Source organism: Syngnathoides biaculeatus, chromosome 5, assembly GCF_019802595.1.
Source record: "Syngnathoides biaculeatus isolate LvHL_M chromosome 5, ASM1980259v1, whole genome shotgun sequence".
Classification (NCBI taxonomy): domain Eukaryota; kingdom Metazoa; phylum Chordata; class Actinopteri; order Syngnathiformes; family Syngnathidae; genus Syngnathoides; species Syngnathoides biaculeatus.
This window is the reverse complement of record NC_084644.1, coordinates 8,092,824-8,104,412: the sequence shown is the minus strand read 5'-3', so window position 1 is coordinate 8,104,412 and position 11,589 is coordinate 8,092,824. Positions and strand designations below refer to the sequence as shown.

General features: G+C 44.2%; 1 protein-coding gene and 1 long non-coding RNA gene across 2 annotated transcripts; one reads left to right on the top strand and one right to left on the bottom strand.

Moving 5' to 3' along the window:
• The first annotated feature begins 937 nt into the window (after window positions 1–937).
• notchl (notch receptor, like) lies at window positions 938–11,009 on the top strand. Its single transcript, XM_061821197.1, has 7 exons — window positions 938–3,036; window positions 3,954–4,093; window positions 4,269–4,330; window positions 4,412–4,535; window positions 5,624–5,721; window positions 7,246–7,565; window positions 8,147–11,009. The coding sequence occupies exons 1-7, from the start codon at window positions 2,672–2,674 to the stop codon at window positions 8,670–8,672; spliced, it is 1,635 nt and encodes a 544-aa protein (XP_061677181.1). The 5' UTR covers window positions 938–2,671; the 3' UTR covers window positions 8,673–11,009.
• Window positions 4,394–5,480, bottom strand: LOC133501434 (uncharacterized). The gene is made up of 3 exons (XR_009795178.1): window positions 5,339–5,480; window positions 4,682–4,760; window positions 4,394–4,511 (listed from the first exon to the last, which is right to left on the bottom strand). It is a non-coding gene; the product is annotated as an uncharacterized LOC133501434 (long non-coding RNA).
• Window positions 11,010–11,589: the final 580 nt, after the last annotated feature.

Below are 11,589 nucleotides of genomic sequence, written 5' to 3'. Positions count from 1 at the left end.
AGAAGTTGATGAATGAAGAAAATGAGAGAGAAGGAAGAGTTGAAGAGGCAAGAGTGAAGGACCAGGAAGTGGAAATGATTACTAAGGGGGAAGTCAGAAAGGCACTACAAAGGATGAAAAATGGGAAGGCAGTTGGTCCTGATGACATACCGGTAGAGGTATGGAAGCAATTTGGAGAGATGGCTGTGGAGTTTTTGACCAACTTATTCAACAGAATACTAGCGGGCGAAAAGATGCCTGAAGAATGGAGGAAAAGTGTTCTAGTTCCCATTTTTAAGAACAAAGGGGATGTTCAGAGCTGTGGGAACTATAGAGGAATAAAGTTGATGAGCCACTCAATGAAGTTATGGGAAAGAGTAGTGGAGGCTAGACTCAGGACAGAAGTAAGTATCTGCGAGCAGCAGTATGGTTTCATGCCTAGAAAGAGTACCACAGATGCATTATTTGCCTTGAGGATGCTCATGGAAAAGTACAGAGAAGGTCAGAAGGAGCTACATTGTGTCTTTGTGTATCTAGAGAAAGCCTATGACAGAGTATCAAGAGAGGAACTGTGGTACTGAATGCGTAAGTCTGGTGTGGCAGAGAAGTATGTTAAAATAGTACAGGACATGTATTATGGCAGGAGAACAATGGTGAGGTGTGCCTTAGGTGTGACAGAGGAATTTAAGGTGGAGGTGGGACTGCATCAGGGATCAGCTCTGAGCCCCTTCCTGTTTTTGGTGGTAATGGATAGGCTGACAGATGAGGTTAGACTGGAATCCCCTTGGACCATGATGTTCGCAGATGATATTGTCATATGCAGTGAAACCAGGGAGCCTGCAGAGGAACAATTGGAAAGATGGAGACATGCACTGGAAAGGAGAGGAATGAAGATTAGCCGAAGTAAAACAGAATATATGTGTGTGAATGAGAAAAGTGGAGGGGGAAGAGTGAGGCTACAGGGAGAAGAGATAGCGAGGGTGGACGACTTCAAATATTTAGGGTCAACAATCCAGAGCAATGGTGAGTGTGGTCAGGAAGTGAAGAAACGGGTCCAAGCAGGTTGGAACAGCTGGCGAAAGGTGTCTGGTGTGTTATGTGACGGAAGAGTCTCTGCTAGGATGAAGGGCAAAGTCTAAAAAACAGCGGTGAGGCCGGCCATGATGTACGGATTAGAGACGGTGGCACTGAAGAAACAACAGGAAGCTGAACCGGAGGTGGCAGAAATGAAGATGTTGAGGTTCTCGCTCGGAGAAGCAGGTTGGATGGGATTAGAAATGAGCTCATTAGAGGGACAGCCAAAGTTGGATGTTTTGGAGACAAGATTCGAGAGAGCAGACTTCGATGGTTTGGACATGTTCAGAGGCGGAGGAGTGAGTATATTGGTAGAAGGATGCTGAGGATGGAGCTCCCAGGCAAAAGAACGAGAGGAAGACCAAAGAGAAGGTTTATGGATGTGGTGAGAGAGGAAGACATGAGGGCAGTGGGGCTTAGAGAAGAAGATGCAGGAGATAGGCTAAGATGGCAAAAGATGACACGCTGTGGCGACCCCTAACGGGACAAGCCGAAAGGAAAAGAAGAAGAATAAAAAGAAGCACTTAAAAGATATTCCCGATTCAGAGGCTGAATTTTAAGAGCTATGATTTGAATTTTAAAGCTAGTCATTGATAGTCAAAACTTTGTCTACATATATGACAAAAACCAATTATTTGTAATGTATCTCGTGCACCTACGTCATCAAATCACGTGACTTTTGTTTACGTCGCCGTATTGCCGGTCTAACAAAGCATTCTTCAATGCTAAGTCAGTGAGAAGCGATACGAAAATACGTCTTATAGCACGACGCCCAGAGTCTTGTCTGATATCGTTGGACATTTAGAAGGTGAAAATAAACGAAGGTGTGTGGAAAAATTAGATAAACTCGGCATACAGGACCCGTATCGATTTTATCGCCGATAAGAAATTGGACTGTTAATTCGCTTCCGCTTGTCTCGGACAACTGGATCTACACATGGATCTGGTGAGTAAGTCGTCGAGATTTCCATGGAAAACTTTGAAAGCGTAGAAAAGTCTGGACGCATGCAAATACTTAGTTGCTGGATCTGTTCTCAATCAGGAATAAATCCCACATAGTGACGCGTTGACAGCTCGCGAAAACTGAAGCGTTCGGCCACAAGTTGACCTTTACCGGAATCCATTGATCTTTTCAGCTAGTATTCAATAGAAATACCAATATTTAAAAAAATGACCCCTGGTTTTACACAAAATCGCATTCAGTAATTATGATTGAAAAAAAAAAAAGAGGATGGAGTCATCTCCACGGAATGTACACGGAAGCGATTGCGGCCACACTTAACCTCCGTAAACCTCTCCGACAGACGTGTGGCCGCAACACGCTTCCGTGTACATTGGAGGTGACTTCCTGCTGTTGTTTTTTTTCAATACGCATTGTTCTCAAATGAGCCAATTTGGCATCATAAATACTTCTTGGTAATTTGAGATTGAGAAGAATAATTCCTACCAGAAATGAAATAATCGCTACACAGTCGTGTGTATTTGGTTGGGCCCAATCCATCACGTTTAGGTCCCAAAATCCATCGATATTTTCTGGTCTTTTCAGCTGGTATTCCATAGAAAGATCTCTTTGAATATCTCTTTAAGGACCAGTGAAATTGTCCATAATTAACCTAAAATGTTAATGTTTCATGTTAAAGAGCCGACGCCGGCATGGTTGTGGGCTGTGGTTGCCATAGCAACGGGCATGCTGATGGCCCTGGCCCTGGTGATCTTCCTGGTGGTGAGGCGGGTGAGGCGGCAGCGGCGGCAGAGAGATGGGGGAGGTCAAGTGGCAGGAGGGCAGCGGATTAACCACCGCTCCACCAGCACAAATGGTAAATCCAAGCCCTGGACGCCAAACCCCATCCAGCAGGAGGCCAGGGGAAGGCCGGGCCAGGACAGGGACAAAGACAAGACAAGCGTCAGGAAAAAGAAGAAGGCCAAGGATGCAGAGAAGAAGAGGAGGAGGGAACCATTGGGAGAGGACGCCATTAGGATGAGGTCAGACCATGAGCTTTGCACCATTCAAATACCCGTGACCAAAACATAGGGATTTAGACTTGTACCCTCTCTCAGACTAGAACCTTCTCTTGGCCCTAAATCCTTTTAAGATTAGAATCTTCTCCATGGAGATGAATATTCTCCGGGGACTACAACCTTCTCTTGAGACTATAACCTTCTTTCTGATTATAACCTTTTCTCGACACTTGAACAGTCTCTTGACTAGAACCCTCTCGGAAGTAATACCTACTCTCACGACTATATCTTCAGCTTCTCTAGATTAGTATCTTCTAAGGACCAGAACCTTCTCTTTGAACTACAAACTTCCCATAGATCTAGAACCGTCTTTCTGAACTAAAACATTCACTGGACTCTGGAACCTTCTCTCTTGACTACAACCCTCTTTGGGGTTGTACACTGCAGTCTCACAAGACTAGAACTTTTCCTCTCGACTTCAACTTTCTCTGAGAACAAGAGTCTTCTCTCAGAGCTTGATTTTTCACTTGGGACCAGAACGTTTTAGAACAATAACATTCTCTTCACAGTGGAACCTTATCTATGAACTACAATCCTCTCTGAGTCTGGAACTATCTCTCAAACTAGTAATTTAGGACTTAGATTATTCTGTCTGCACTGCGTCCCTCTCTTGGGTGTAAAACATTCTCTCTGCAATACAACTTATCTGGGCACTAGAAACCTTTCTCTGGACTAGTACTCAAGACAAGAATATCCTCTTTGGACTACATCGTTTCCTGGGTACTTGAACCTTCTCTCAGAACTCGATCCTTTTCTCCGGACTACAAAAGTCTTTTGGGACTAGCGGTCCCAAGTTTACCTGCTCAACGAGGCATTTGGCTGGTGTGAGGAAAGGAATTCCGTAGGTTTTCTCGACCTAATGTTGAAAGTGTCTTCCTAAGGCCTCTGAAAAGGGATCAGGACATGGCCAGCGACACGGACGTCACGCAGAGCTCCCTGGAGGACGTGAGGACGTGCGGACGCCAGGAAGAAGTCAAACACTACAGGACGGGAGGACCGCAACCGTGCAGGCCGCTGCCAAGTGAGACAACAACAGAACATTTACTCTATCTTATTGTCATACGCAGATGAACACATCGATCATAAAAGTTGTGCATCCGTCACAACAGTGGACCTTTTTCAGAAACCTGTTTTCATCTCCATGCACATCAAGAGTAAAACAGAACTTAAATACAATACCTGTGGTTTCCCATCAGCTTCCTCCAGAGGGTGGGACCGGAACGCCATGCCTCCACCTCTGCTTAGTCCTCCTCAGCAGGTCTGCACATGCCATTTATCAAATTACATCTTTTTTTAAATCACATCTAAAATTCATACGTGCCGTGCAATTGGTGGGAAGTCTGCAGAATGGTGCGGCCCTGATGGGTCAGTGGTTCTGATCCGTGCCGTGCGCAGTGGACTGGACCGAGTGGTTCTGGAGCTGCTCAGAGCTGGAGTGTCTGTCAACAACACTGATCATACTGGTAAGATGATCGAGATACATGTAGAGACATAAAGATGGACTGTATTTATAATCTAAAGAATGAATATTGAGAGCAATATATAATACAGTATATATTGCAATTTAAAATACATATGAGCAAGTCTCTGATGGCGTAGTGGTACGCACGCCTGCCTTCAGGGTGTAGTTCCGGGTGGAGTCCACCTTTCGCTAGCTAGCTGGGATAGGCTCCAGCTTTCCCACGACCCTTGTGAAAATACATATTACATATTACAGAGTAAATATTGGAGAAATTGTTAGCCATAATGGACCTAGAAATGCTAGCATTAGCAGTTATATTACACCTTCCAGTGACGGAAGCGCGGACGACTTTGCATTTGCCATAAAGTCACATATAGAATGTGAAATTTTGTACATTTTTAAAAAAATTTCCTCGAATAAAATCCTTGTGGCTGTAAGGCGAAGGAAGCGACGGAATCGATGAATTAACTATTCAAACGGTGCCTGATGTAACAATTTTTTTTTTAACCCTGTATAGTACATTTAAGTAGAGTTAAATTTTCAATTAAGCACAATTGTATTCACCCCTTAATAATTCTGTTTTTAAACATTTATTTGGGTACAATTTTTTTATATAACTTTTTATATAACACTTTTACGCTTCTGATGTTGGCGATAACGCGAGAATCACTGACACGGACTAATTGCTTTTTCGATCTATTCAAATCGTGCGGAACGTCTACACGGGTGTAAAACTTCAATGAAAAGGTCGGGTAAGAAGAGCTGCATGTGGTGACTCGTCCTTGTGACGACGGAGTAACTTACCTCCTTCTTCCTTCTATGTGTTCCCCTCTCTTCCTCCTCCAGTCCCCCTCTTGCCTTCCTCTGACTCCGAACAAAGTTAATCAAGGAGCATTAACTTTGTTTCCTGGCATTGTCTCCCTCTTCTTGCCTTTTTCCTCCTGCAACCCATGTCCAAACACATCCCTCCATTCTGGCTCTGGACTCTGTTGTGTAATGGTTGTTCACTGGCTGACTTACTCCCTCCCTTCTTCCTGTCCCCACGCAACCCCCCCACCTCTCTACCGGGACCCCCGTTACCTTTCTCAGGGAGGTCGGCCCTGCACTGGGCGTGCTCAGTCAACCACCTCTCCCTGACCAGGACTCTCATTCGCTACGGTGCCGCTGTGGACCTCCAAGATAATAAGGTAGGGAAGGCGGGCCAACGCCAAATCCGAAAAAAATCACCCATTAATTCATTCATTGTGTGAGCTGCTTATCCTCATGAGGGTCACCGGTGAACTGGTTGCCATCCAATCACAGGGCACATAGAGACAAACAATAGTCCCACTCACTGTCACACCTCGGGGCAATTTAGAGAGTCCAATTCATGCATGTTTTGGGGATGTGGGAGGAAACCGGAGGGCCCAGAGAAAATCCACGCACGGACAGGGAGAACATACAAATTCCACACAGGCGGCCCAGGATTTGAACCCCGGTTCTCAGAACTGTGAGGCCCACGCTGTACAGCTGCGCCACCATGCCGTCAAGAAAAATCATCCATCCATTTTGCTCGGCGCTTATCCTCACGAGGATCGCGGGGAGTGCTGGAGCCTATCCCAGCTGTCAACAGGGAGGAGGCAGGTTACACCCTGAACTGGTTGCCATCCAATCACAGGGCACATAGAGACAAACAATAGTCCCACTCACTGTCACACCTCGGGGCAATTTAGAGAGTCCAATTCATGCATGTTTTGGGGATGTGGGAGGAAACCGGAGGGCCCAGAGAAAATCCACGCACGGACAGGGAGAACATACAAAGTCCACACAGGCGGCCCAGGATTTGAACCCCGGTTCTCAGAACTGTGAGGCCCACGCTGTACAGCTGCGCCACCATGCCGTCAAGAAAAATCATCCATCCATTTTGCTCGGCGCTTATCCTCACGAGGATCGCGGGGAGTGCTGGAGCCTATCCCAGCTGTCAACAGGGAGGAGGCAGGTTACACCCTGAACTGGTTGCCATCCAATCACAGGGCACATTGAGACAAACAAACGCACTCAGAATCACACCAAAGGGCAATTTAGAGTGTCCAATTCATGTTGCACGTTTTCGGGGTGCGGGACGAAACCGGAGTGCCCGGAGAAAACCCATGCAGGAACGGGGAGAACGTGCAAAGGCCACACAGGCGGATTCAGGATTTGAATCCTGGTCCTGAGAACTGTGAGGCCAATACTCTATCGCTGCCCCACCGTGCCACCAAGAAAATCATTAAAACTGTATTAAACTATCACTGCATTAATTGGAGACCTTAAATTTTCCATAGGTGTGATTGTGACTGTGACTCTTGAGTCTGTCTCTGTGTGTGCCCTGCGATTGGCTGGCAAAAAGTTCAGGGTGTACCCCGCCTCCTGCCCGATGACAGCTGGGACAAGGCTCCGGCACTCCCACGAACCTTGTGAGGATAAGCGGCTCAAAAGATTGATGGATACATTTTCACTGTGAATCGAATTTATTGAGGGGTGGTTTAAAATAACATCGAGAACCCATTTAGTCGTCCCTCCCGGTTGAAGTTTACCTGCAAATAATATTTTGTGTCAATGTATGGCATCTCAATAGTGGTGAATTTGCAATTTTTCCACAAATAACTAGATTTTCTAAAAAATCAGCAAAAATTGGAATACATGTATCTCCAGTGATAAACGGCGTTTTACTGTACGTATTTCCCCACAAGGGCGAGACGCCACTTTTCCTCTCCGCCTTCTACGGCTGCTACGACACCGCCAGGCTCCTGCTCCTCCACGGCGCCAACTTGGAGCTGCACGACCGTAGGGGGCGCCGTCCCGTAGACGTCGCCAGGGAAGGCCTGCACCACCAGGTCCTGGAGCTCCTGCTGGCCCACCAGATCCAGAGGGAGCCCACCACCGTGGACGCAGCCAGTGACATGCTTTGGGAGGAACGGGCGCTGATGTACTCTCCGTGGGTCGGGACGCAAGGACGGAGTGCCTCTTTCTCCGGAATCATGGCACATCGGGATATGACATCCCCACAGAGGTAAAGTTTGGAATTTGGTGTGTGGATAGTGAAAACCTGCAAAGGGAAAAGATCTACAAATGTCTAAAATATATGTAATCATCACTTGCATAACAAAAAACTGTTAATGTAAGTGGGCAAAGGACAGAACCTTTTACACCAAGGTACTTTTCCGTAACCCTTTTTTTTTTTTTTTTTTTTTTACATTTGAATGTGCAATCCGACACTCTGCAATGTGTCCATATCGGAGAATATGCAGAGTAAACATTATAACGTGCTGAATATGTAATCTTTGAACAGCCACGTGGATTAATGCAAATTGAAAACATAAAGGGGCTAAGAACAGAACCTCATGGAACTCCTTCTTTCCATAAGTAATTGATTACTTCTCTATGTCTCCTACCATACAGTTAGAATTGATTTCACATTTCAGAGTGCAATCTGGCACCCATCATGACGCATGAAAAATTTGAAATTCAAATGGGCTTAGGACATAACCTTGGGGAACTCCTCCTTTCACATTTTATAAGCCAGTTGTCGACATAATTTGTGAAAGAGGCTCTTTCCGATGATAATAATCAACTTAAATGATGTCTCGACAGTAACTGGTCCATGGCCAGCGTCCAATACCCATCCCCTCAGAACTGGCGGCCGCAGCTCAACCAATCAGCAACCGCCCTGGTGCCCCCCAGAGTCATGGGTCGCTCGCCCCGGCCTATCAGCACCTTGCAGGAGGTCACCTCGGAGGACGAGGACAGGGAGAGGCATCAGGAAGCCCCCAGGGCGGTGACGCCTCACTTCCTGTCACCGCAACCGACCCCCCGGCAGCGGTCTTTCTCCTGTACACAGCATGCGTTGCAGCGCCGCTCCAGTTCGCACCAGCTGGAACCCAACTACGTGATTGTGACTGAAAGGACAGCCAACGAGCACATAGAACGAGTGATCGCGTCACCTCCGCCGGAACCCCCGGCCCAGTCGGACCGCCAGCTGCTCGCGAACAGCGGCGGCGGCGGCAATGATGCAAGTGCTAGAGCGGAGCAAGCTAATCTTAGCACGTCAGTTCTGGAGCCCAAATCTCGGGGGGAGAGGTCAACCAACGCCGCCGACGCCACACAGACCGCCTTGTAGAGAGATGGAAGCAGCCTTTGTGAACAATATCCAAATACTGTACAGTGAACCACCCATTTACCGCAGATGTTATGTCCCAAATATTCACACGATAGATCCAAATCTGGAATATGGAAAGACCATATTAAAAAAAATTCATACACGTTTCAATGTAATGCGAATTGAATGTAATTGCCATTTAAAAATCCAAGAAAACATGATTGCTTCATCAAAGAAACTACCAAGTCGGGGTGGGGAAGGGTCGCGACGCCAGACTTCCTTTGCAAAGTCAGCGTGGGGGTGCGGTTATAGACTTTCGGGATCAAACCTTACTGCCATGATCGAACGAAAAACTCAGATTTGTCGCAAATTAGCATCTCTACCCGTCAAATATAAGAGGATAAAATTGTTCTATTCAAAACAAACAAAACTTCGTATGTTAGTTTTGAACAAGCCTTGAACTTCAAACCAAAAACAGCAGACTTCTTGTGTTCTTTTTGAGCAAAATATTTCGAGACATTTTTTACGAGTCAGTATAGATATTCCTACCAAATATGATTAAGTGAAACTAACCATCGCTAAAAATTTTCTATAGAAATCTATAGAATTTGTACAGAACAACTTGTTCTGTAAAACTTTGGCTGTGATTTTCTCTAGAATTTCTATCGAAATTCTAGAGGACTTGGGTCCTAAAGTTCTATAGTTCTTTGATTTTTTTTTTTTTTAGAAATGTTCTATAGGAAATTTTTAGGAGGGACTGGTCGCTGAATTTTTGTTTAAATTTGAGAGGTGCTAAAGAACTCTAAAATGGCTGCTTCCAACCAAGATGGCAGACTTGTTCTTTTTCCAGACACGGCTTCCTGATACTTTTTGCCTATTGACTACCAAATTTAATGTTCTGTGTGATACGAGCATCAAGGGCTGGATTTGCTTTGGCCATCTTCATAGCTAGAGACAAAAGAACATAAAGGGTCAAAATATTTGGCAACCCACACTACGCCACTGCTTTCATGCAAAAAAAAAAAATAATAATAATAAATTCTCCAGAACAGCCAAAGCCAATGTATATATAATCTTACTTGGTGATCTTTACTACATTATCATCCAATGTGTATCAATTGAAAGTAATATGAAATATATTTGTACAAAATACTTTTTGCCTCATTTTTAACAAGGTTATTATGTCACTTTTATTGTTGTTGCACTGCAGTGAAAATACAATTAAATTATATTTTATATATATATATATATATATATATAAAATAAATATATTTTATATATATTTTATAAATTATATGGAAGTCAATATGTGCTACCAAGATTCGAAATAAAAACGCCGTCTCTTGAGATTCAACCGGCTACAATGGAGCTCGTGCACGTGACGTCACCATTTTCACGGCGCCATATTGACGGTCAAACGGAGCTCCTCGACATTGTGGGAGACGTTGAACCGGAGGAAAATATTTACAATACCCGAGACCTGTTGGGCTGTTGGTTGTCACGACAGATGGGACAGATATTCAAAGAGGTCGTTCTATGGAATACCAGACGAAAACACCAGAAAAGATCGATGGATTTCGGCAATTAAACGTGATGGATGGTGCCCAACCGAAATACGCACACGCCTGTAAAGCCATCGCTTCATTTCAGGTAGAAATTATTCTTCTCAATCTTAAATTACCAAAAATTATTTATAATGCCAAGTTGGCTCATTTGAGAACAATGCGTGTTTAAAAAAAAAAAAAAAAAAAAAAAGATTTATTCCTGAGAACAGATCAAGCAGCCAAGTATTTGTATGGGCCCAGACTTTTAGACGCTTTCAAACTTTTCCGTGTAAATCTCAAAAATTTACTCACCAGATCCCTGTGGAGATGAAGTTGTCTAAGACCAGCAGAAGCGAAGTAACAGTCCAATTTCTGACCAGCGAAAACATCGATTTCGACATTAAATATGGGTCCTCTATGCCGCGTTTATCTAATTTTTCCACATACCATCGTTTATTTTCACCTTCTAAATGTCTGCCGGTATCGGACAAGACTCTGGGCGTCGTGCTCCAAAACATATTTTCGTGTGGTCTCCAACCAACTTAGCATTGAGCAATGCTTAGCTTGACTGGCAATATGGCGACTTAAACAAAAGTCACGTGATTTTATGACGTAGGTGCACGAGGTCTATTCGCTGTCTGAAATTCACCGTCTAAATTAAGTGTTAACAAGGCAGGCTTACTCCAGGTCAGAAACTAACACCCAGCCAATCAAGATACGCTTTCTTAGTCACGTGACGTCACATACTAAGAAAGCGTAACTGGATTGGCTGGTTTTTGGGTTACTTTTTGTAAAAATAAAAAAGAAAAATTTTGCTTGTTTTTCCTCCTAAATTATTGCTGTTTAAAGTTATTCTACATTTTTGTTAATAAAAAAAGTTTACATGGCTGGGGGCCGGGTCGCAACAGATACGGCAATGCAATCCCAGCCTAGCCTGCTCTACTACTAAAGCATACATTTAAAGCAAAAAGTAATTATATTTCTTAAATTATTTTATTATATAAAGTATTTAAACTATACATGTATTTCTACTATGCAGTTTATTATCAGGAAAAGCTAAAAAAATGCTTTAAAAGAACAAATTTTTTTAGGCTTGGAACGCATTATTTCTTTTCCCATTTATTGTAATGGGAAATATTGATTCGGGTTTCGAACAAATCGGTTCTCGACCATAATCTGTTCCAGAAGGCGGTTCGAGAACCGAGGTTGTACTGTACTTGAATTTTTCATTTCCCACATGACCCAACCCAACTTTATGTATATTGCCAAATTATTAAAAAAAAAAAAAATCCATAATATGTCCCCTTCAAACGAGCGTTTATAGTGCGTGAAGGTCTCCTCACCCTTCTGGCCCACGGCTCTGCTGGACAGGCAGACTTGGCCGGCAGGACATA